Here is a 23,590-nt window from a genome sequence, read left to right on the forward strand (position 1 = left end):
CAGTAAAGAGATTCCTTGTTGTCCTATATTATGCTTGTTAAATGATAACTCTCGGGTTCCTATGTCTGTGCATGAAAAAAGAATTTGGCTTTCTGGCCTAACTGCTGCAAAGAAAATCCTGGTTATACGGTGGAAACCACCACATACTCTTTCATTACATCATTGGTGGAATTTGCTGTTAGATATTCTTACTTTGGAGCTCTCTGTGGCACGGTCTCATGGTGCTAAGGAAAAGACCATGAGATATTGGTCAGAAGCTCTTCAAGTTACTAAATCTCTTGCCAGGAGGGGGAGGGAAATATGGTAGATCACTCAGTAGGGAGGGTAGAGGAGGGGGGGTTCTGTTTGTATTGTTTGTGTGTGTGTGTGTGTGTGTGTGTGGGCGGGTGTGTGTACGTAGTTTTTGGTTTGAGCGAGTGAGGGAATGTGGGGGTGTATAATGTATTTTCTGTGCATGTATATGCCCTGTTTATTCTATTTTCTGTTTGTTTGTTTGTATGAAACTAAATTAAAAAAAATTGTTCACAAAAAAAAAAGGAAGATCAGGCCTTTCCTAACTGAGCATGCAACACAACTTCTCGTCCAGGCCCTGGTCATCTCTAGGCTTGACTACTGCAATGCTCTTCTGGCTGGACTTCCATCATGTGCAACTAAACCCCTACAGATGATTCAGAACGCTGCAGCTCGTCTTGTCTTCAACGAGCCCAAAAGGGCCCACGTCACTCCTCTGTTCATCTCTCTACACTGGCTACCTCTCGCTGCTCGCATCAAGTTCAAGGCATTGACGCTTGCTTACAGATCTGTCACAGGCTCAGCTCCCTCCTACTTTCACTCACTCCTACGAGTCTACATCCCTACCAGAAGCCTACGATCGGTCAACGAGCGACGTCTCGTGGTTCCATCACAGAGAGCCACAAAATCACTTTCCAGAACATTCTCATTCACAGTTCCATGCTGGTGGAACGCTCTCCCCACCCTCATCCGGAATGCAGAATCCCTGACAACTTTCAAAAGACAGCTGAAAACCCATCTCTTCCGTGAGCACTTATCCTAATAATAAAATAATAATAATAATTCCTTTCCTTTTCCCTTAATCCTCCCTTATCAGGCTTATGCTACTCTGAACAATGCCTGCACTTTGTATTTGAGCACTTCTTGCGTTGTTTTTGCCTCTTCATTATGACTCGCTTAATTTAGTCCTAATTTGTAAGTCGCTTTGGATAAAAGCGTCTGCTAAATGACTAAATGTAAATGTAGATATGTGACCATAAATAATTAAAATGTGTGAATTAGTATAAAAACATAAACTCAGTAAGTGATTTCTTCTTGATTTTGTCAGATCTGCTCCTCCTCCTTCAGCAAAGCTCCTCCTCCTTCAGGTAAGCTCCTCCTCCTTCAGTGAAGCTCCTCCCACTGCAATTCACCAATAAATGCTGGAATATTCCCATCAGCTACAAGTGAAGACGAGCATCAAACCATCAGGAAGAGCTGAAATCTGCAAAGACAGAGTTTATTGAAGGACAGTGAGAACATGAGAGATCCAGAACACTGCAGAATGAAACACACTGAAGAACAAAGAGGTTGGTGTTTATTCCTGATACATTTCGCTGTACATTTAATTTAAGATGATTTATTATGGTTATTTTAGAAAAAAGTAAAGAAATAAGAAAAACTTATTTTAAAAGTAAAGAATCGAATTCATATCGAATTCGAAATCGAAACATTTCATCGCTGGAGAAAAATCTTTGACTCTCACAGACTGAAAAGACAGAAACAAAGAAGTCGTTCGCCTGCCCTCGGTGTGGAAAGAGTTTCGCGTATAAAAGAAGTCTTAGGGAGCACATGATTACTCCTTCTAAAGAGAAACTGTTAACATTTGACCCATGTGGAAAGGGTTTTGCATGTAAACAAAGCACATAAAAACTCATGCTGAAGACAGAGAGTTCACATGTGACGAGTTTCACATCTGAAAATGACCTGAGTCGTCACACGAAAGTTCACTCTGGAGAGAGGCTCTTCATGATCTGCGATCTGTTTGGGACGAGATCAGCACATAAAAAAACGCTCAAGTCTCACATGAAAATCCACAGTGAAGAAAAGCCGCACAAATGAGTTCAGTGCGGAAAGAGTTTCAGAATAAGGAAATATCAGAAAGTTCATCTAGAAACTCACTCTGGAAGAAAGTCAGTCAGCTGCGATCAGCGCAGTAAAACGTTTGCTTCGGCGAGGCATCTGAAAAAACACCGGCTCACTCATATGAAGGAGAAGCCTCACGTGTGTCCTTCGTGAGGAAAGAGTTTTATGCGAAAACACTCTTTAAAAGGGCATATGAAAATGCATATCTGTTGTGCGGGATCATGTGTGTTTTAATTGCTGGAAGTCCTTTACAACATACGCTGTACTGAAACGGCATCAGAGGATTCACACTGGAGAGAAACCTTACAAGTGTTCACACTGCGACAAGAGATTCACTTATACAAATGCCCTGAAAACACACGAGAGGATCCACACTGGAGAGAAACCATTTCTGTAATAGTTGTGAATTGGGAGTTGTGAGATTCACATGTACTGAAACGTGGATATTCTATATTTAGGCTGAACGAGTGCCGTGTTGCTGGAAGCGCTCTATCAAAATCACTTCAGTCAACTGACCGTTCGCAAAGCCCCGCCCCCTTTAGTTACTGTTGCTATGTCCGACAAGCCACGCCTCTCTCACACACACAGTGAAAAACACATCGCGGAGCAGAGAGGACACTGACAACACACTGACACACAGGACGGTTTACGGTTGATGTGAAACAAAGGCTCAACTTTCACATTTGGTCATTTTTTAAAGAAATTGAAACAATAAATACCGTTTTGTGTCTCTTTAATGTGTCTGAGAGATCGCTGTAGAGCCTTTAGAGTTAAAGCTGCTCGTGAACCGATCATCTCTTCCTTCTAGTTCATTTATAGCATCAAATAAACATCAATGAACATCAGAAGGAATGTTGTTTTAACCGCGGAAAGACTTCAATACACTCTGTTTTTCAAGTTCAAATCCTCCAACGTTAATCTACTAACTCTCTTGACTGCTTTGTCGGACAAAAATGGCGAGTCGGCCGATGGCGGATTATGATTGGTCTGATCGCCTGTCAATCAAACTCACTGCGAAGGGTCAATTGTAACGGCTACCTGATTTGTTATATAGAGAGCCTAAGTCCCTCCCCTTCCGCTGGACCACCATGGGACCTTATTTCGGAAAAATATTGTATGGTAGTCAATGGCGAGAGACAACAAATATTTTGATCTGGTTTGAATTGTGCCCTGAATTACACATATGATGTTTGTCAATTTAAAAGATACATTTTAAAGTCAAGAAAGTCGCAGTTTGATGTAAAACTGTTGAGGTATAAGACTGTGAAAATACATAATTACAAAGACTACAACTACATAGTGCGAGACGAGAGATGTGGTTCATTGAACGATTTTCACATAAAACTAAATGTTTCTCTTCTGTTTTATGACAAACTGCGACTTTCTTGACTTTCATAATTATCTTTTAAATTGACAAACATCATATGTGTAATTCAAGGCACAATTCAAACAAGATCAAAATATTTGTTGTCTCTCGCCATTGACTACCATACAATATTGTTCCGAAATAAGGTCCCATGGTGGTCCAGTGGAAGGTGAGGGACTTAGGGCTCTTACATAGTCAACGCATCGGTACGCATACGCGTCCGCGGCTGCGCATCGCTACGCTTCGGCCGCCATTATGCGTCGATGCGTTGCCAAATGTGTCGTCCTAGTTTTTGATACGCGCCGCGCCGATGCACGCAATACTATGCGTTGTCGGTGGGGGCGACATTGCAAGTATTGTACATTAATTCAAGTATATTATGTTTACAGAAGAAGGTTTGAATACAATGGCGGGCGAAGAGGAAAAATTATACAAACTTATACACATCTCCTCTACAACGTGTGTGTGATTTTTGGTTGGGTGACAGTTTACAGTTTGACAAAAGCACACACACACACACACACACACACACACACACACACATTCCAGCATTGCAATCTTGACATCGCAGCCTGTTATTATGCTGCGTTCACACCAAACGCGAATAGAGCGTCAAATTCGGGTCTATCACGTCTATTTCAACGCTTGAACATTTGAATCCATTCGCGTGTCCAAAGCGAATAGGTCGCGCATATAAAAGCCAGGGGAATAATCGAGCGCTCGATTTCCGTACCACCCCCGGGAGCCGCCATTAGCCGCCATTAGCTGACAAGCCTTCACCTGCTGTTAGCATCCCATTGACTCCCATTCATTTTGGCGTCACTTTGACAGCGAATAACTTTACATCTGAGGCGTTTAAAGACTCCATTTGTCCATTGTTTATTTCTAAAGAAACATGACAATGTATAAAAGGCTCCATTACCTTGTATCTTACGTTATGGCCCCGTAGAAGCAGTTTTTGTAAAAGTAGGCTAACGATTGCGTCATAACCACGCGACTCTCTGGAAATTACCGTATAGACAGGAAGAGAAGCTCGCAGTCAATCGGGGGGACGTGGAGGCAAAAAGTCCGATAAAGTCAAGGGAGAGGCCCATAGAGAGTCATGACGTTGCTCCTGCTCCTAGCTCATGGACACCTCCTACTCACGCTCTCCGTCTCTGCGAGATTCGGAAGGGAATGGTTCAGATTTCTCTCGGCACAGCTACTAGAAAACTTACAACTGTCAGGCAGGCTGCTCACGTCACATCCACGTCGTCAAGCTCAGTTTGAGTCTGCGCAGTACGCTCAGCCATCAGGAAGTGAGGGCTTCTAATATGCTTCACTTCTCTCCGTTGAAACCTATGGGGTCGCTGTGTCCAGTTTATATACTGTCTATGATAAAAGCAAGCGTTTGAAGCCGAATAGACGGGCGTTCAGAGCTATGACTCTACTATGACTTTACTACCCCCTGTTGCGTGAGCGGTGTATTGCATTTCACGCATCGCCCGTGACGCTTGCGTCTGCTTGCGTCCACTGTTTAGACTATGAAAGGGAGCGCGTCGCTCGCGTTGCTTTCTCGCGTTACTCGCGTTGACTATGTAGCGGCCCTTAGGCTCTTTATAACGGCTACCTGATTTGTTATATACCTTTAAGACGCCTCCTTTGATGTCATGCGCTGTGTCTGTGTGGCGTATACGCTGATGATATAGAGGACTGCTCTTCCATACTCTGCTCCAAAGAATCCTGATTCTTTTATTCTTATTTATTTGTAACACTGCCAGAGTGCGTCTGTTGTATTGTTCTCCCCACAAACTTCCACTGAAGCTACGAATAAAAACGTATGGGATTTCCAACTATTGTCTATGAGTGTTGTTTTTCCACATTTATTCCTGTCATCTGGGCACTCCTAAAACACTCTTGTCCACGTTACACAATCAGTGATTAAAGTGACATGACAAATGACCTGATGATTTTACTGTGAACAATTCATCCATGCTTTTTTTTATAGCATTTTTAATTACAATCTTTAAGCAAATTGTTGGGGGAAACAGTGCGGTTTGTTGGTTGTCTTCTATTGTTTCTACGCTATGCTTGTTTCTCTGTTTGGAGTTATAATATATACTGCAGGTTATTAATTGCCACATGTCACTTAAGAGTTTAAGAGTCATTTAAGAGTAGCGCTAATTTGATGTACACATTTTGCAATAACATAAATCTAAATAAATAAGCTTTTATTCACTTAATTCACTACATGATTTCTAATTTATAAATACGTATTTGTCCTATTTAAAAGACCTAAAAATATATATTTTTACATTCATATAGACCTAAGTTTATTTACCTCTCTTACAGAACTCTGCACTATTTGATTTTAACACTCCAGTCCAGTCGGGGGCGAAAATGCACTGATGTCAAGTTGATTTGTCACGTACCACAAAAGTAAAAGAAGAAGGAGGCTATGAACGCAAACTTGTGTCTGGACTGTGATCGACTGAATTGGTGAGTAAAATCATCATTTCCCGACACAAACTTCATCTGAACGATCTCGATCCCTAAATCCCAAGATCTATCTATGTTTATCCGTGAATAGGACTTAACCATTATTTGTGGAGTAAACCAAAGCATTATTTTGCATTAAATGCAAGTATCAAATGATTGAATTTAGTTTTGTGTTATTGTAATAATTTTAATATTTGTCGTTTTCGCGCTCTTTAATGTGGCACGACAGATAAACATACGAAATAAACATTAAGCAACATCCACGATTTGAATGATTATATTGCGACAACTAGTCAGAAGAAACAAGTATATCATTAGAAACCACGTTTTATAACGTGGGTTAGTGAAGAACATTGTTTATTCATGATTTTTCATTAATGAGACTGAAGAAAATTAATAAAGCTTCAAGTTCATTTAGGCTAGTTGTTTTAGTTAGAAAATAACTAAATAATTTATTCCTGTGATGTAAAGCTGAATTTGTGTCATCCAGTTTAGAAATCATTCTAATATTCTGATTTATTATGAGTGTTGGACACAGTTCTGCTGCCTAATATATTTGATGAATAAAAGGTTAAAAAGAACTGCATTTATTCAAAACAAAACAAAATTTTCTAATAATATAAATCTTCTTTACTATCACTTTTTATCAATTTAACACATCCTTGCTGAATAAAAGTATTGATTTATTTATTTTTTTTAAAGAAAAAAAAAGAAAAAAGACTGACCCCAAATGACTGACCAGTAGTGTATATTGTTGTTACAAAAGATTTCTATTTTTAAATCATTTGCTTCTTTTTTAAATTTGTTTTTTTTATAATTATTATTTTTACTTTTTATTCATCAAAGTATCCTAAAAAAGTATCACAGGTTATGAAAAAATATTAAGCAGCAGAACTGTTTCCAACTTTGATAATGAATCATCATATAAGAATGATTTCTAAAGTAATGATCCTGAAAATTCAGCTTTGCATCACAGGAATAAATGATCATTTAAAGTATAATACATTGAAAACCAATTATTTTAAGTTGTAATAATATATCACAATATTAAAAAAAATTCTGTATTTTTGATCAAATAAATGTAGGCTTGAAGAGCAGAAGAAACTTCTTTCAAAAACATTAAAAATAGTAATGTGTCCAAACTTTTGGCCTATACTGTGTCTATAGGCTAGGTCTTCTAAACATTAGATCACTCACACCTAAGGCAGTTATTGTAAATGAAATAGTCACAGATAATAGCTTCGATGTACTTTGCCTTACTGAAACCTGGCTTAAACCAAATGATTATTTCGGTATTAATGAGTCTACTCCTCCTGGATACTGTTATAAGCATGAGCCCCGTCTGATTGGCCGTGGCGGAGGTGTTGCAACCATTTATAAAGATATTCTAAATGTTACTCAGAAAACGGGTTATAAGTTTATTTCATTTGAAGTACTTGTACTAAATGTTACGCTCTTAGATGTTAGAAAAACATCCCTATTATCTCTAGCCTTGGCTACCGTATATAGACCGCCAGGGCCTTACGCTGATTTCCTAAAAGAGTTTGCAGATTTTCTCTCAGACCTATTAGTCAATGTCGATAAAGCATTAATTGTTGGAGATTTTAACATACACGTAGATAATCCAAATGATGCGTTAGGGGCTGCGTTTACAGATTTATTAAATTCATTTGGGGTCAAGCAAAACGTCACCGGACCAACACATCGTCTTAATCATACACTCGATTTAATTATATCACATGGAACCGATCCAACCGATATAGATATCATTCCACAAAGTGATGAAGTCACTGATCACTACATGGTAACTTGCATATTACGTACTGCTGTAATATGTCATGCGGCGTCGCGTTATCAACCAGGCAGAACAATCCTCCCATCCACCATAGATCATTTCTCAAATTGCTTATCTAATCTGTCTCAGCTGCTGCCTGAACCCAAACAAACAGATGAACTAGAAGAACTAACTAGCACTATGAGCACCATTCTCTCTAGAACATTGGATGTGGTTGCACCTATTAAATTAAAAAAGGTCAGAGAGAAAAATAAAGCACCATGGTATAACAATACTACGCATGTTTTAAAGAGAGAAACCCGTATTTTAGAGCGTAAATGGAAACAAACTAATTTAGAGGTCTTTAGAATCGCGTGGAAAGACAGTATGTCACGTTATAAAAAGGCCCTAAAAGCTGCCAGGGCTGAGCACCTCCGCAAACTAATAGAAAACAACCAAAACAATCCAAGGTTTCTATTTAACACCGTGGCTAGACTAACAAATAAACAGACGTCACCCGAACAAAATATCCCGTTACAGTTCAGTAGTAATGATTTCATGAACTTCTTCACTGAGAAAATAGAAAGCATCAGAACCACAATTATAAACGTTCAATCTTCAATCGCGCCTTACAATTCAGCTTCAATTATCACCCCGAAAGAACAATTACAGTGCTTTACAACTATAGAACAAAAAGAGTTAAATAAACTTATCACTTCATCTAAAACAACAACATGTTTATTAGATCCTATACCAACTAAACTACTGAAAGAAGTGTTATCTGTAGTGGAAGAGCCTCTCCTCAATATTATTAACTCGTCTTTATCTTTAGGTCATGTTCCAAGAACATTTAAACTGGCAGTTATAAAACCTCTCATTAAGAAACCACAATTAGATCATAATAATCTAGCAAATTATAGACCCATTTCAAATCTTCCATTTATGTCTAAAATATTAGAAAAAGTGGTGTCCGCTCAACTGGGCTCTTTCTTGCAACAAAATGATATCTATGAAAAGTTTCAGTCTGGATTCAGACCGCATCATAGCACTGAAACTGCGCTCGTTAAAATCACAAATGATTTACTTTTAGCTTCTGACCAAGGCTGTATCTCAATACTAGTTTTACTTGATCTTAGTGCTGCGTTCGATACTATAGATCACACAATACTCTTAGATCGACTACAAAATTATACTGGTGTTCAAGGACAAGCACTAAGCTGGTTCAAATCATACCTATCTGACCGCTACCATTTTGTCTATTTAAATGGAGAAAAATCGATCATAACTCCAGTAAACTATGGAGTGCCGCAGGGATCTGCATTAGGCCCTCTGTTATTTTCAATATATATGATGCCACTTGGAAATATTATAAGGAAACATGGAATTAGTTTCCATTGTTATGCTGATGACACTCAAATATATATTTCATCACGGCCGGATGAAAACGCTACATTTTCCAAATTGACAGAGTGTGTTAAAGATATAAAAGATTGGATGACGCGTAATTTTCTTTTATTAAATCCAGACAAGACAGAGGTAATACTTATCGGTTCAAAAAACCGCCCACAAAACCTCGCACAATACAACTTTAACATCATAGGATGTCCTGTTACTTTATCCTCTACAGTAAAAGACCTGGGTGTTATACTCGATTGCAACCTGTCTTTTGAAAATCATATTTCTTATGTTACAAAAACAGCCTTTTTCCACCTTAGAAACATTGCTAAGCTACGTAATATGCTATCAGTTTCTGATGCAGAAAAGTTAGTTCATGCATTCATGACCTCGAGACTGGATTACTGTAATGCTTTATTAGCTGGTTGTCCTGCATCCTCAATAAACAAGCTACAGTTAGTCCAAAATGCCGCCGCTAGAGTTCTTACGAGATCAAGAAAATATGATCATATAACACCGATTTTATCATCACTGCATTGGTTACCTATAAAGTTCCGTATTAATTACAAGGTATTGCTACTGACTTATAAAGCCCTAAACGGCTTAGCTCCAGTCTATTTAACGGATCTTCTATCGCCCTATAATCCATCGCGCTCTTTGAGATCACTAAATTCAAGGCTTTTGGTCATACCTAGGATATCCAGAACCACCAAAGGAGGGAGAGCATTTTCACATTTGGCTCCAAAACTCTGGAATAGTCTTCCTGATACTGTTCGTTGCTCAGACTCGCTCTCCCAGTTTAAAACTAGATTAAAGTCGCATCTCTTCAGCCAGGCATTCATATAATCCTACAGTTCAAACTACAATCCGGCCTCTATCCAATGCCAGAGGAGAACTGGCCCCCGACTGAGCCTGGGTTCTCCCAAGGTTTTTTTTTTCTCCATTAAGGCACCTGATGGAGTTTTAGGACACCATTAGGTCACTTGATGGAGTTTTTCGGTTCCTTGCCACTGTTGCCTTTGGCTTGCTCAGTTGGGGATATTTTGGGGATATTTAATTTAATTTTATCAATCAATAAATTCCTCTTGAAACAAACTTTGTTGTATTATTTTAATTTAATACTGTGAAGCTGCTTTGATGCAATCTGTATTGTGAAAAGCGCTATACAAATAAACTTGACTTGACTTGACTTGACTGTGTGTATATATATATATATAATTACAACAACAATAACAAAAACACCACAGATGCACAAGAAACATTTAACAATAAAAAAGAGAAGGACAGGGACAATAACAAGATGGAACTTTTTTATTTTTCAGATAATGTTTATTGCAGTTTGATAATTGTATGTTGTATGTTGAACTCCGTAGTCCCGAGTCATAATAAAGATTCGTTCAAAATGAACGACACGTCACTAGTGAGAAGTAAGCACACTCGTGAATGTTTAGTAAATGAATGTTGTGAATGTTTGCCGGGCTAATAGCCTCGGGTCTGGAGCATCAAGCCCAAAACACACTACGTTTCCACTGTCGTTTCCACTTCACTTCACTAAAACACGCCCGTAACACGCCTCTCTGGAACAACGTCACACTAACCCATCATTTCACCAACAGATGGAAGTTTTATCAGAAAACTAATCAGAAAGAAATCACTGGAAACAGTGTGATCGCAAAACTAACATGATAAAAGTGGCCGTTTGCTGGCATTTTAATCGTTTACTTGATTATTTAAAACCCAAGAATTGATGTTTTACCACAGGTTTACAATAAAAAGTGATAGCCTATTGACCATAATTCATTAATTTGTGTCAAAATTGCACATTAGTCATACAGAAATAAAGTGGTTTACCATTATTTCACAAAAGAAAGAGGACACACTCGCATCTGTTTCTGTTTATTTGGTACAGGACATATTTACATCACATTTAGAAAGAATGATAATTTCTACAAATATGCCACCAAAAACACGACCTGAGAAGCTTTAGCATCTCTCCCAGTACAGTGATATTTTCAGTCAGAGAAACAGAGGAAGCTCCTGAAAAACCAGAGTTGCTTTTTTTTATGATAGTCTGGTATAAAGAGACTGACTGATCAAATAAAAACATGATTGTGATAGCCTTTATGATTTGTCTGATTTCTTCAAGCGTTCATATTTACCATGTTTACTATGGTAATGGTTAGCGCGCATAGACTTTTGCATCGCATATAAATATAAATTTCTTCCTTATACGGTGATTAGAATCCACATCGGATCAGATCAGTTCCTTGAACTACCCAGTGCATATATATATATTTTTACAATGGCGCAATCATCAGCAGGTTTATTAGACCGAATGAAGATCTACACTAGTGTTGTCTGAAATATCTGAACGGTACCAATACTAATTTCCCGAAGTATCGATACTAGCCGAGCTGTCACTTTCACTTCTCTCCAAAGGCGCGTTGACAAACACCACACGCGCACTCGTCTCATTCGCTCTGGTTAAATAGCAAAAGTGAAGTGAATGGGGCTGATCACACCTGACGCGTTTTTTGCAGTGAGAGGCGCCTATTTTCAATTGGTTTCCAGCGAGTGTTCTGCGCGGTTTATGCGCCTGCTGCGCCTCGCGGGCCTTCCGCTGTAGTGATGAAAGCTAGTTGCTTGAACGCCCGGAGAGTGCGATGATGGAGGATAAACTTGTGGTGCTCTCGCGGGTTACCAGGGGCCGGTTGCACCAGCTGTGAGTAAGTTATAACTTAGCCTAGTTTTGACGTAAATGGACACTAAGTTACGACTTGCGCACTTCTAAATATTTTTACGTTGCACCATTAAACTTAGTTGAAGCGTAACTCTACGTATAAACTAAATACTTACGGCAGCATCCGATCAGGAGTAACGGATGGAATAAAATATCAGACAGACTGAACTGCATCAATAAGCTCTTCTTTTACCGGACAGACTTCAGTTCTTTAGACATATATGATTATGCTGACATTTACACTCGCTTACATTTTAAGAGAGAGAACATTATGTGAAAAGATTACTTTGTTAGCGGCTCTTTAACACAAACCCGTCCTAAACAGCACACTAAACGCTGTGTGCATCGGTCCATGTTGTGCATGTCAAATATCAGTCATAATCAATAAACGTAATTTCTTATGTTTTTTGTATCAATATTTATTTATTGATCCTTATTCATTTCATTTCAAATACAGTTTCTGAATCTTATTTACATATAAAAACACTTTTGCTATTCATGATCAAGTAGGCTATCGTATTTAATGGAAACTTATTTTTACCGTTAGTAACGTGAGACAAAAGAATGAAGGATTTAAACTGAAATTCACAGCATTTCAACACAACATCTGCTCACGTATTTGAAGGCTGCTATTGGATCAGAGGCTAAACGTCATATTATGCGACTACGCATTACTTTACGGAGAGCTTACGACCTACTAGCTACGTTCTGCCTTACGAACAAATGGTGCAACGGAATAAAGTTCAGAGTTAGTTAAAAACTAGCTAGTAGTTACTAAGCCTCTAGTGTGGACTTTACGTTCCAATTTAAAGGTGCATTGCGCAAGTCTCTGAGTTTTTGCAGAACTATGCCCCCTCTGGCGACAAGCGAAACTGCAACCAGAGGTTGTCTTTTGCACTAGACAAAAGTTTTCTTTTTTTTTATCTTACGTGGAGTTTGCGTTGGTGTTTGAAATTAACTACAAGCCGGTCTCTTAGAATCCATCTTCTACGGAGAATGGCGGCGAATACACAAACCTGCCAGACAGCCAGGTGAGCGTGCCGTGAACGCGCATGACGTCACACCCAGTCTCAAATCCCTCTTATTTATTTTACTGTACAGGATTATAGAGACAATCGCAGTGATCAGAGAAGGGCTCATTCAGCCCATCAGGCAATTGTTTAAGCATGTATGGGTTAGAAAACGGGTATTTTTAACATGAAAAGTTGCGCAATGCACCTTTATGAAAGAACTTACGAACGGCTGGTGTAACCCTACCCAGGAGCTTAACGACTTCACGAACTGTAACTACCACAATGTTAACAGAAAGTAAATAAAGTTAATAAAAGGCTGATTTGACGTGTACTTGACTGACAGGACAGCTGTTTCAGTGGTTGCCTAGCAACATAACAAACGCAGTGCAGTGCTCGATCTGTGTGATCAGGGCAGTGCTGTGAGCCTAGCGTGTTCGAACCTGAAAAATGCGTTAGGTGTGATCGGGGCCTAATATAGCTAAGCACCTGAAAGACCGACACCCGAATCTATATAAATAATTTCGAGAGGTTGGTAACTCTTCTCGTTTTAACATTTCTGAAACATTAACCAAGTTGGCCTAGTATTGTTGTTGATATGAGTGTGTGTCGTCTCGTTTTTTCATCGTAATTCTTAAAGTTAATATAATCTGACTGAGGAATCTTAGACAAGTAAATATTTTAACTGTGGTCAAATGTAAATTAACTTGTGCTTATTTAACTTTATTCAAAAAAAATATTTGCCTTCATTAGCGATTATCATTTGATTACACAGATACTAATTAAACTAAATTGAGCTAGACAATGACATCTCTGAATTCAATAATGAAATGCCTTTAACTGAAAATTGAATGTTTAATCGTATTATTATACATTACTGACACTCTATCCTCCAATTTGATACTGTTAAGTGCTTTGACACAATCTTTATTGTTAAAAGCACTATATAAATAAAGGTGACTTGACTTCATGTCGATCCAGTGAGCAGTGTTTCGCGTTGCGTTTAAATCTGTTCATCAAATAACGTTAATGTATTAACCAGCATTTATGCTTTTGAACAAGTGCACTACCTCAGGACATTTTTGTTCATGTAAAATATCCCTCATTGTCATGTTCTAGACTTGTTATATTTAGCTTTAAGTAAAAAAAAAATACCCCCTTAATATTGTGGCAGTTTTTTTCTCCGTGGTATCGAAAATGGTATCGAATATCGATATTTTTCAAGGTATCGTATCGAAGTTAGAAATTCTAGTATCGTGACAACACTAATCTACACATCATATTTTTCTACCCTGATAGCACACGTACGTCTCGGAGATGTCTGTTTGATGTGCATGTTTACATCTGGAAGACGTACAGTATTTTTTTGAGTGTTTGCTCATCTGCAATACGTCTATAGGACGTTTCCAGTCAGATGTCAAATAGACGTTTAGAAGATGTCTTTAAGATGTTTATGATTGAGAATGCATGTAAAACTGACATCTATCTGATGTTTGTAAACCGCAGATGCTTTCCAGATGAAGTGATCTTTCACAGACATCTTGCAGGTGAAAGCCAGATTTATGCCTTTAGGAGATTTAAGTTGCTTTTATAAACATGCCATAGAAAAGAAACATTAACAATGACACTGATTTATTTTAAGATATGCTTTCAGTTAAAACAGCTCAAACTTCGCATTTTAGTCTAAGACTAGCTATGAAACCGTGTGTGTGTGTGTGTAAGCTCTAAACAAATGTAACATTTATTTTTTCCTCACAGTTTTTGCTGTTGCACTGAATGTAGGGACCAAAAAAATTATCACTATAAAAAATTTCCATCAGTCGGTATTGATAATTATCACGAAAAATGTCAAATCTTTCGTTTAAAGGCAGATTTGTGAGGAAATTGTAGAAACCAGAGCGTTAATTTTGTTTTTAAACTTCTCTTTATTGTCAGAACATGAGAAACACTTTCCAAACAGGTGAACATTTCACAAATCTCAGGTACAACATTTAAACCATTTTTGAATTCTTTACACTTTTCCGGTTATTTTTCCATAACAAAATTAATTGAATTTCTTAGTTTCTGCATGTGCTAACAGGTGATATTGTTTCAGGTCAGGACAGGTTTGTGTCGCCTGACTTTGACGTGTATCTTCAGCACAGTTCGCACTGCAGGCTGCAATATTAATAATACTACTACATGTTTTGTCTCTTAGAAATGCACATTTGACAGTAGAGTTGACAAAAGCAGTAGCTTGATTTGGGATGAAGATGTAAATTCATGGTCATTAACAAAAAAACGTAACATCTGTAAAAATGAATTTTTTATATGGGAAAATGTAAATATTTGGACTGTTTGAGTCTGTTAAAATTATCCATTGGTCATCCGGATCCCGATAACCACAGTTAAAACACGTGTATAGCACCTCAATACCATGGTAAAATGTTACACTGTGATTTCTATGGTATTTGTATGAAAAACAGTAGCCTAAATACAATTAGTATAAATTCACAAATGCTATAGCTTAATCATGAAAAATACTGTAATTATTAGGGCTGGGTATTGACACAAATTTCACAATTCGATTCGATTTCGATTCAATGTTGATTTTTTTTTTTATATCAGGGACAATACATGGCAAATTTTCTCAAGGAAAACAAATCTCTTAACTATTATTGTAAACTATGGGAGTCAGTTGTAGCCTAGCCTTCATTAGCCTACTATAATATTGAAAGTGAAAATGTACTGATTTGTATACAAACACTTAAATTACACTTTTATTTATTTTTATAATAATAAAGTTATTTGAAATTGAAACAAATGGTGGCTGTCATAAAAACCTGCCAGATTTATTCAAACATGCATTAAATATTGAAGAACATTAAAAATGATAATGAATATGTAATATGGTGCATGTATTAGCAAAATGTTCCTCTCTAGAGTTAATATTTCTAGCTGACTAGCGAGTTTATGGTCACTGGATATGGTTTTTCTGAGGTAAATGTGACGTTACACGACATTAGGGGTGGGCAAAAAAATCGATTCACATATGAATCGCGATTCAAACGTTACCGATTTAAAATCGATTCATAGAATTCCAAAAATCGATTCTTGTTTTTTTTTTTTTTTTTTTTTTTTTTAAATATACATTTTTTGGTATTGTCCTGAAATGAGTTTAGCTTGCCATTCCCATAGATGGCACTGCATCGAATTCACACTTACGCCTGCACATTCTTGTCATAGCCAAAAGAAGAAGTGCAGCAGAAGCGAAGCGGAGCAGAAGGAAGGCTGGCTGGCTGGCTGGCTTTGTGGCGTGTCTGTTTTTATTTCGGCTCCCATGTTAACAGGTTAGAGCTTGCACACAGCCTGCGTGACACGCGCGTCTCAGGTGTGGCCCGAGTCGTGCGGAAAACGTGTACATGCTAGAAATAGAACCAACGCCTATTTTTCTCGCGACACGCAAGCGTGTTGGAAGCGTTTCCAGGCAAAATAGAATGTTTATATGTCATTTTGACACGAATATTCATATTAATAAATGACATTTTGATGTTTGAAAGTCTAGGTTTTGACATAAATGCAGATATAATGTAGGCTTATTGTATTTTTTTTTTTTTTGGATTTTCAAAAATTGCACCTGTCAATACAGAACGAAATATTCTGTAGCCTATTTTGCCGTCAATAGCCTACTCATTAAACTACATTTAGCAGTATTGTTTGTTTAATCTGACTACAGCACTTTAAAGCTAAATGTAAAAAAAAAAAAAGTATTTAAGTTTTAATTTAAACTTGAATTAAATGTATTCGAAAGCTGCATGGCCAAAGCTTGGCACTTTGCACTGTTTAGTTGCAAAAGTTTTTATGAAGACAAAGTAATATCAAACTTCATTTAATTTGTTATTTATTTTCTTTTAAATTGTATGTCTACTGCAATCACACAGGAAAAAGTCAACTACATTTACATACTGTGAATCGTTTTTTGAATCGAGAATCGTTTTTGAATCGAAAATCGATTTTGAATCGAATCTTGAGACTAAAAATCGGTATCGAATCGAATCGTGAAATTTTCTGAATCGTGCACCCCTACACGACATTGTTTACTAACGTCTTTCCACGGTTGAAACACTGATTGAGCGACTCCATGTGACATGATACGGGTTTCGATAAGTTGTACTCTATCTTCGATAAGTTGTCTTTTAACACACTTTCAGATGCTCATTCATGTTTATTTTGCGCTGTAACTGGTGTTATTAAGGCGGAAGAGAAGATCATGTGCTTCTCTTGAGCGATCTCACGCCACAGCAACAAAACAGCATTTATGTTTTTGAATTTGTAAGAAAATGGACGTAATTTGAAATCTGAGACTGTTTCATATCAATAGTAACAAGCACAAAGATTATTGCGATTTATTGGATGGGATTCACGCTACAATGTTGCATTCATTCATCAACTGGAAACAGGATGACTAATCGATTCCTGGGATTTAAGAATCGATATCCGTTCGTAAAAATGAGAATCGATTAAATTCGAGAAATCTATTTTTTTTTTTACCCAGCCCTAGTAATTATATTCCATTACTCTTTTAATAAATGTATTACATGTCTACATTGATAATATAATAAAATTCGATATGAATATCCCACATTTCCATTCACAATACCATGGTGTAATTAGTGTACTGTAAATATAATGCATTAAAATCATCATGATCTTGTATAGCAGATCTGTTTTTATGATTTACTGAGAGCTTTTGTGCTGCTTTAATTTCAGACCTGATGGATGAGAACAACGAGACTGATCAACTGAAGAAACATCATCATGTCAAAACTGGAGAAAGAGCAGTTTTCAACTGCACTCAGTGTGGAAAGAGTTTAACCACCAAATATATCCTGGAGGTTCACATGAGGATCCACACCGGAGAGAGACCGTTCGCATGCAGTCAGTGTGGAAAAAGATTCACATTCAAGCAAAATCTTCGAGTTCACATGAGAGTTCATACCGGGGAGAAGCTCTTCACATGCGATTACTGTGGAAAGACTTTCAAATATGAGGGAAATCTTAAGGACCACACGAGGATCCACACCGGAGAGAGACCTTATGCATGCGTTCACTGCGGAAAGAGTTTCGCTGATAGGAAAACCTTTAAGATCCACATGAGGATCCACACCGGAGAGCGGCCTTTCGCATGCAGTCAGTGTGAAAAGAGTTTCACGCAGGCGAAATATCTCAAATCACATCTGCGTTCTCACTCTGGAGAGAGACTGTTCAGCTGCGATCAGTGCGGCAAGTCTTTTTTCACATCGCTATCCCTGAAGAAACACCTGAAAGTCCATTTGCAGGAAAAGCCACACATGTGTTCTTTGTGTGGAAAGAGTTTCACAGAGCTTGGTTCTTTAATGGTACACCAGAAAAGACACGGCGGCGTGAAGAATCACATATGCAGCGAGTGTGGCAAGTCCTTTATCACAAATAGTGAACTAAAAGTGCACCAGAATATCCACACTGGAGAGAAACCGTTCAAGTGTTCACACTGCGACAAGAGATTCAACCAATCAGGGAACCTGAAGACCCACATGAGGATCCACACTGGAGAGAAACCGTTCACATGTGATCAGTGTGGGAAGAGTTTCAGTCAGTTCGCGTCTCTGCTCAGGCATGGAAACACTACTATCTGTAATAAGCTGTAGGGTACAACGGGGCTAAAAGGCTTTTTCTTTTTCTTGCCGCAGCACTTTCATAAACATCTGCTTTTCAAGATGCACGTGGAAATTTGTCTGATCCTTGACGCGACAGCAGCACAAAGTTGATTCTGTGCTTATTTTATCTAATATTTTATGCTTTTAAAATGTTGTAGATTTATGTAGCAACTTAAGATCAGTTAGTAAAAAAATCAGGTAGTTAAAGGAAAGTTTTCAAGCTCACGTCAATGACTCTCAGCTGATCCACATCTACCTATGGGCTAAGTGCACAAGCGTCGTGACGAACTTCCGCTATTGTCAGAAGTCGGCATATCAGTTTCCGGTTTACGACTGTCTTCATCGGCATCCGCTATAAACAAACAAGATGAGTGCTGCTGTTGTACGAAATAACAACATGACATCATGACTTTGCGTAAACATACACGCCACTTTCAAGTCAAAAGTGGCGTGTTATACGCATTTTGAGCTATCCGCGTGTATGTTCACGCCGAAACGAACCGTCATCTTCCGCGTGTATGTCCGTTAAATGTCCGAGCGAAACGGAGCAAAATGTACGTGAAATAATCATGTTGGTCCCCTTTGGAAAACGTGTAGATGTCACAGTTTAACAGCCTCAGACGTGAATCTTACACGTACCATTATCCCCGGACGTTTGCTAATCCTACCCCTAAATCTAATCATAACCATTTCTTAAAACTATAGGCTACAATTATAAAGAAAAACAACAGACAGACAAGTATAATCACAATAATTTATTTAATGAGAAAATGTCAAAATCGGTACCAAAAGTTGTTCACGTGACGATGTGTCGCAGTCCTCTCTGGCAGTGGTTTTGTATGAGGTAACAGAGCAGAATTTAAGTTATTAATTCAAATCCATGAAAACGTTAATCCGTCTTGGGTTCGGTTCGCTCTGAGGGCTGCGCGGCAGTGCGCACTTCATTTCAAATGTGAATGTGCATGACGCAATCTGTGACGAAGCAGGCGAGACGAGAGCCAATGAGCGTTTGATATTACTGCCGTAACCATAGTAACCTGTCGCTTCTTGAGGGTGCAATTTTTGAATTTGAATTCATAACAAGCGCGGGGTTTGACGTTTACGGTCAAGATGACGATTACTGGATAAAGGGCTGAGTTTGGATCTTTTTCTTGCAAATAATAATGGATTCTGAAGGTTTGGATTACATCAAGCTAATAAAATTGGTGTATTTTGTGAATCGATGTTGTGTTGTAAGGTTAGTATATTATGGTTCTATAGGAACCATAAATAAATTGTGATTATACTCGTCTGTCTGTTGTTTTTCTTTATAATTGTTGCCTAGGTAGTTTTAAGAAATGTTTATGGTTAGGTTTAGGGGTAGGATTCGTGGCTCAAACTATCTTTTAATGCCATATTGTTCATAAAAATGCCATTTTCATATCTGTCCATTACGTTTTATCATTTTAATATTGTCCATAAAATGGGTATGTTTAGGAGTGGGAAGATTAACCCCAGTGACGGGTAGGTTTAGGGACTTTTAGGGAGTTGGGGTAGGTCATATCTATATATACAGACTAAGTAATGTAACTTTAAGTCAACGGCGTTGATAAACACGCTGAAAAGCGATTATGCGTGTTGATAGCACGCCAAAAATGGAAATCGAATTGGCGTGTCATACATACGCCATTTCATGAGATCAGTCTGGAAATAAAGAGATATAACGTGCGTGACACATCTAAGTTTCTAAGAACTGTAGGTGGATCTAACGGCCGTTTCCAGTGTGTGTGTGTGTGTGTGTGTGTGTGTGTGTGTGTGTGTGTGTGTGTGTGTGTGTGTGCGGTGCAGGAGCAGCACGCGTGTGCTTCACATATGATGCGTTTGCAGTGAATAACTGATTCACGGCTGGACCACAAACACTTACTATTTTTATTTAAAATCCAGAAGTTACGCTGCAACTTTTATTTAAAAAAAATGTTTTTTCAACATTGCGATTCTCTTTGTACACATATAACTTACACACTTTAATGGACACATGCACGTTTAAACAATTTAAACAACGAAGGGCTATTATTCCATGCGTTACTTCAAGCAAGTGGTCAAATATTTAACTGTAAATTGACAAAAACAGCCGACTCTCATGCCTTTTCTTTCCCATTTAAATTTTAATAAAATAAATCTTGCATGTCACAAAGAACTTGTTTTTCCACCTCCACGAATGAGACAAGTGTTGTTCATTATGTCGCCTTGTTGAAGTAAATTGTAGTTTACCTTGCTTTACCCCGGTCTTCTAAAAGTAAAAAGATGACTGTGAAAAATAGTAGTAGGCCTATAGCATTAAATGCATTTATGGTGCGATTACTACATTTTCAGGTCAATCTTTGTTAATTTTGACCACGAAACATGCGCTGTCACTTTAATTCAGCGTTTGCAGCACAGCAGAAATAGACTCGGTGTGGGAACGATCTCTGCACTGCTGTATACTTGCCGCACCTGGAACGAATCGACGGACTGCAACCGCGTGCAGTGTGAAAGCTCTAACCTGTTAACATGGGTACGTATAAGGAGCACTGCTGTGTGCCACTTTGCTCTGATTCAAGTCGCTAACAGCCATTTGAGCTTCAATTTCGCTGCACGAAATAGCCATTTTGGGTGACGCGCAAGTAGACCGGAAACAGATATGCCGACTTCTGGCGTCAGCGGAAGTTTGTTACTACGCTTGTGCACAGAGTCCATAGGAATACGACACCTATCACTGTATACATATATGAGCTCCTTCAGTATTATCAGCAGCTATCGCGTTTCCCAGGAGCTGATTACCCTCCTCCATCCCCAGCTCCACCTCTCGTTTCTCAGGAGCTGATTACCCTCCTCCTCGCGTTTCCCAGGAGCTGATTACCCTCCTCCATCCCCAGCTCCACCTCTCGTTTCTCAGGAGCTGATTACCCTCCTCCCTCCCCAGCTCCTCCTCTCGTTTCTCAGGAGCTGATTACCCTCCTCCCTCCCCAGCTCCTCCTCTTGTTTCTCAGGAGCTGATTACCCTCCTCCCTCCCCAGCTCCTCCTCTCGTTTCTCAGGAGCTGATTACCCTCCTCCCTCCCCAGCTCCTCCTCTTGTTTCTCAGGAGCTGATTACCCTCCTCCCTCCCCAGCTCCACCTCTCGTTTCTCAGGAGCTGATTACCCTTCTCCCTCCCCAGCTCCACCTCTCGTTTTTCAGGAGCTGATTATCCTCCTCCCTCCCCAGCTCCACCTCTCGTTTCTCAGGAGCTGATTACCCTCCTCCCTCCCCAGCTCCTCCTCTCGTTTCTCAGGAGCTGATTACCCTCCTCCCTCCCCAGCTCCACCTCTCGTTTCTCAGGAGCTGATTACCCTCCTCCCTCCCCAGCTCCACCTCTCATTTCTCAGGAGCTGATTACCCTCCTCCCTCCCCAGCTCCACCTCTCGTTTCTCAGGAGCTGATTACCCTCCTCCCTCCCCAGCTCCACCTCTCGTTTCACAGGAGCTGATTACCCTCCTCCCTCCCCAGCTCCTCCTCTCGTTTCTCAGGAGCTGATTACCCTCCTCCCTCCCCAGCTCCTCCTCTCGTTTCTCAGGAGCTGATTACCCTCCTCCCTCCCCAGCTCCACCTCTCGTTTCTCAGGAGCTGATTACCCTCCTCCCTCCCCAGCTCCTCCTCTCGTTTCTCAGGAGCTGATTACCCTCCTCCCTCCCCAGCTCCACCTCTCGTTCCTCAGGAGCTGATTACCCTCCTCCCTCCCCAGCTCCACCTGTCTCAGTCAGGATTTGGTATTCTGATTCCCCTTGAATCAGAAAAAATTCTTAAATTATATTGTACTTTAAAATCTTGAATTAATGATATCTGCAATACATTTATGTTGGTTCTGTTCGGTTAATCCTAAGCGGGGTTCTTGCTGCTCTTATCCATGCTAGGCTGCTCAGAACAAAACCATACCGCCAATCCAAACTGTATGCTAATTGTCAATCGTATTTGACGATAGTGGTCCTGACAGAAATGTAAAAGTATGGTATTTGGGGTAAAAGGCGCCGCTGCTGTTGGGGCGAAAGACAAAAATGTATATGATAATAAACAGCCGGTAGACTTTTCCATTTGTTGACATGACATTGTTAGATTCAGATGGTAAATATCATATATTAAGTTGGGTGTCCACCTTAGAGATAATCTCCATATTTATAATGAAACTATGGTATTTATTGTTACTACTGTAAATATATATTAAATTATTTTGGGATCTCCTTCAGTATCTTTACTTTTTAAAATAATTTTGTTTTATATATATATATATATATATATATATATATATATATATATATATATATATATATATATTCTATAACATTTTAATGACAGTATATTAAACAAAGATGAATTCTTTTATTTATCAAAATAAACCAAAAATAGTGCAAACTTTGCAAAAGTGATTTGTTTTGAATAAGTATTAACTTAGAAATTATTAAAAATAAAACCATTATTATCAATACTGTGTGTCTTTTACCCCATGCTGGTTTTGCTGAGTGTCTGTGGAGTAAAATGTCTTACTTGCCACCTCATACATTTATAAGATTTTTATACATTTATAAGATTTTTATACATTTATAAGATTTTTATACAAAATAAACCACTTTTATGCTTAATTTTCACACAAAATCTGTTTCTCTCTATCTAAATTGTTTTGCACTCATTTATGGGAGTAGTGAAGATGGGAAAGATCCCATTTTTCTTAAGGTGTGCCTTTAGTCCTGTTGTACCGAAAGTATAGTTCATCTTGAATTGCAGAGGTTAATAACTTCTCACTGGAGTTGTGAGATTCAGATAAACTGAAATGTGGATATTTCCAACAGAGCAAAATTTGTTCATTTTAATTTGTCTTGTACATGAAAGACAATTTGTAGAAAATAAGTATTGCTGTGGCTTTGACAAAACCTTGATGATCCTATGTTTATGAGTGCTGTGTTGTTGGAAGCTGTCCGTGTGAATCTTTTCTGTCAATAATTAAAGTGACATGAAGTAAAAACTGA

At 38.6% G+C, this 23,590-nt stretch overlaps 1 protein-coding gene across 1 annotated transcript; it reads left to right on the forward strand.

The window, feature by feature from the left end:
* The first annotated feature begins 1,445 nt into the window (after positions 1-1,445).
* LOC309476152 (uncharacterized protein) lies at positions 1,446-23,590 on the forward strand. Its single transcript, XM_082139374.1, has 3 exons — positions 1,446-1,580; positions 5,834-5,980; positions 17,649-23,590. Exon 3 carries the CDS (start codon positions 17,654-17,656, stop codon positions 18,563-18,565), a length of 912 nt encoding a protein of 303 aa, XP_081995500.1. The 5' UTR covers positions 1,446-1,580; positions 5,834-5,980; positions 17,649-17,653; the 3' UTR covers positions 18,566-23,590.

The sequence above is a fragment of the Leuciscus leuciscus genome (genome assembly GCF_965113295.1).
Source record: "Leuciscus leuciscus genome assembly, chromosome: 15".
NCBI classification, from domain to species: Eukaryota; Metazoa; Chordata; class Actinopteri; order Cypriniformes; family Leuciscidae; genus Leuciscus; species Leuciscus leuciscus.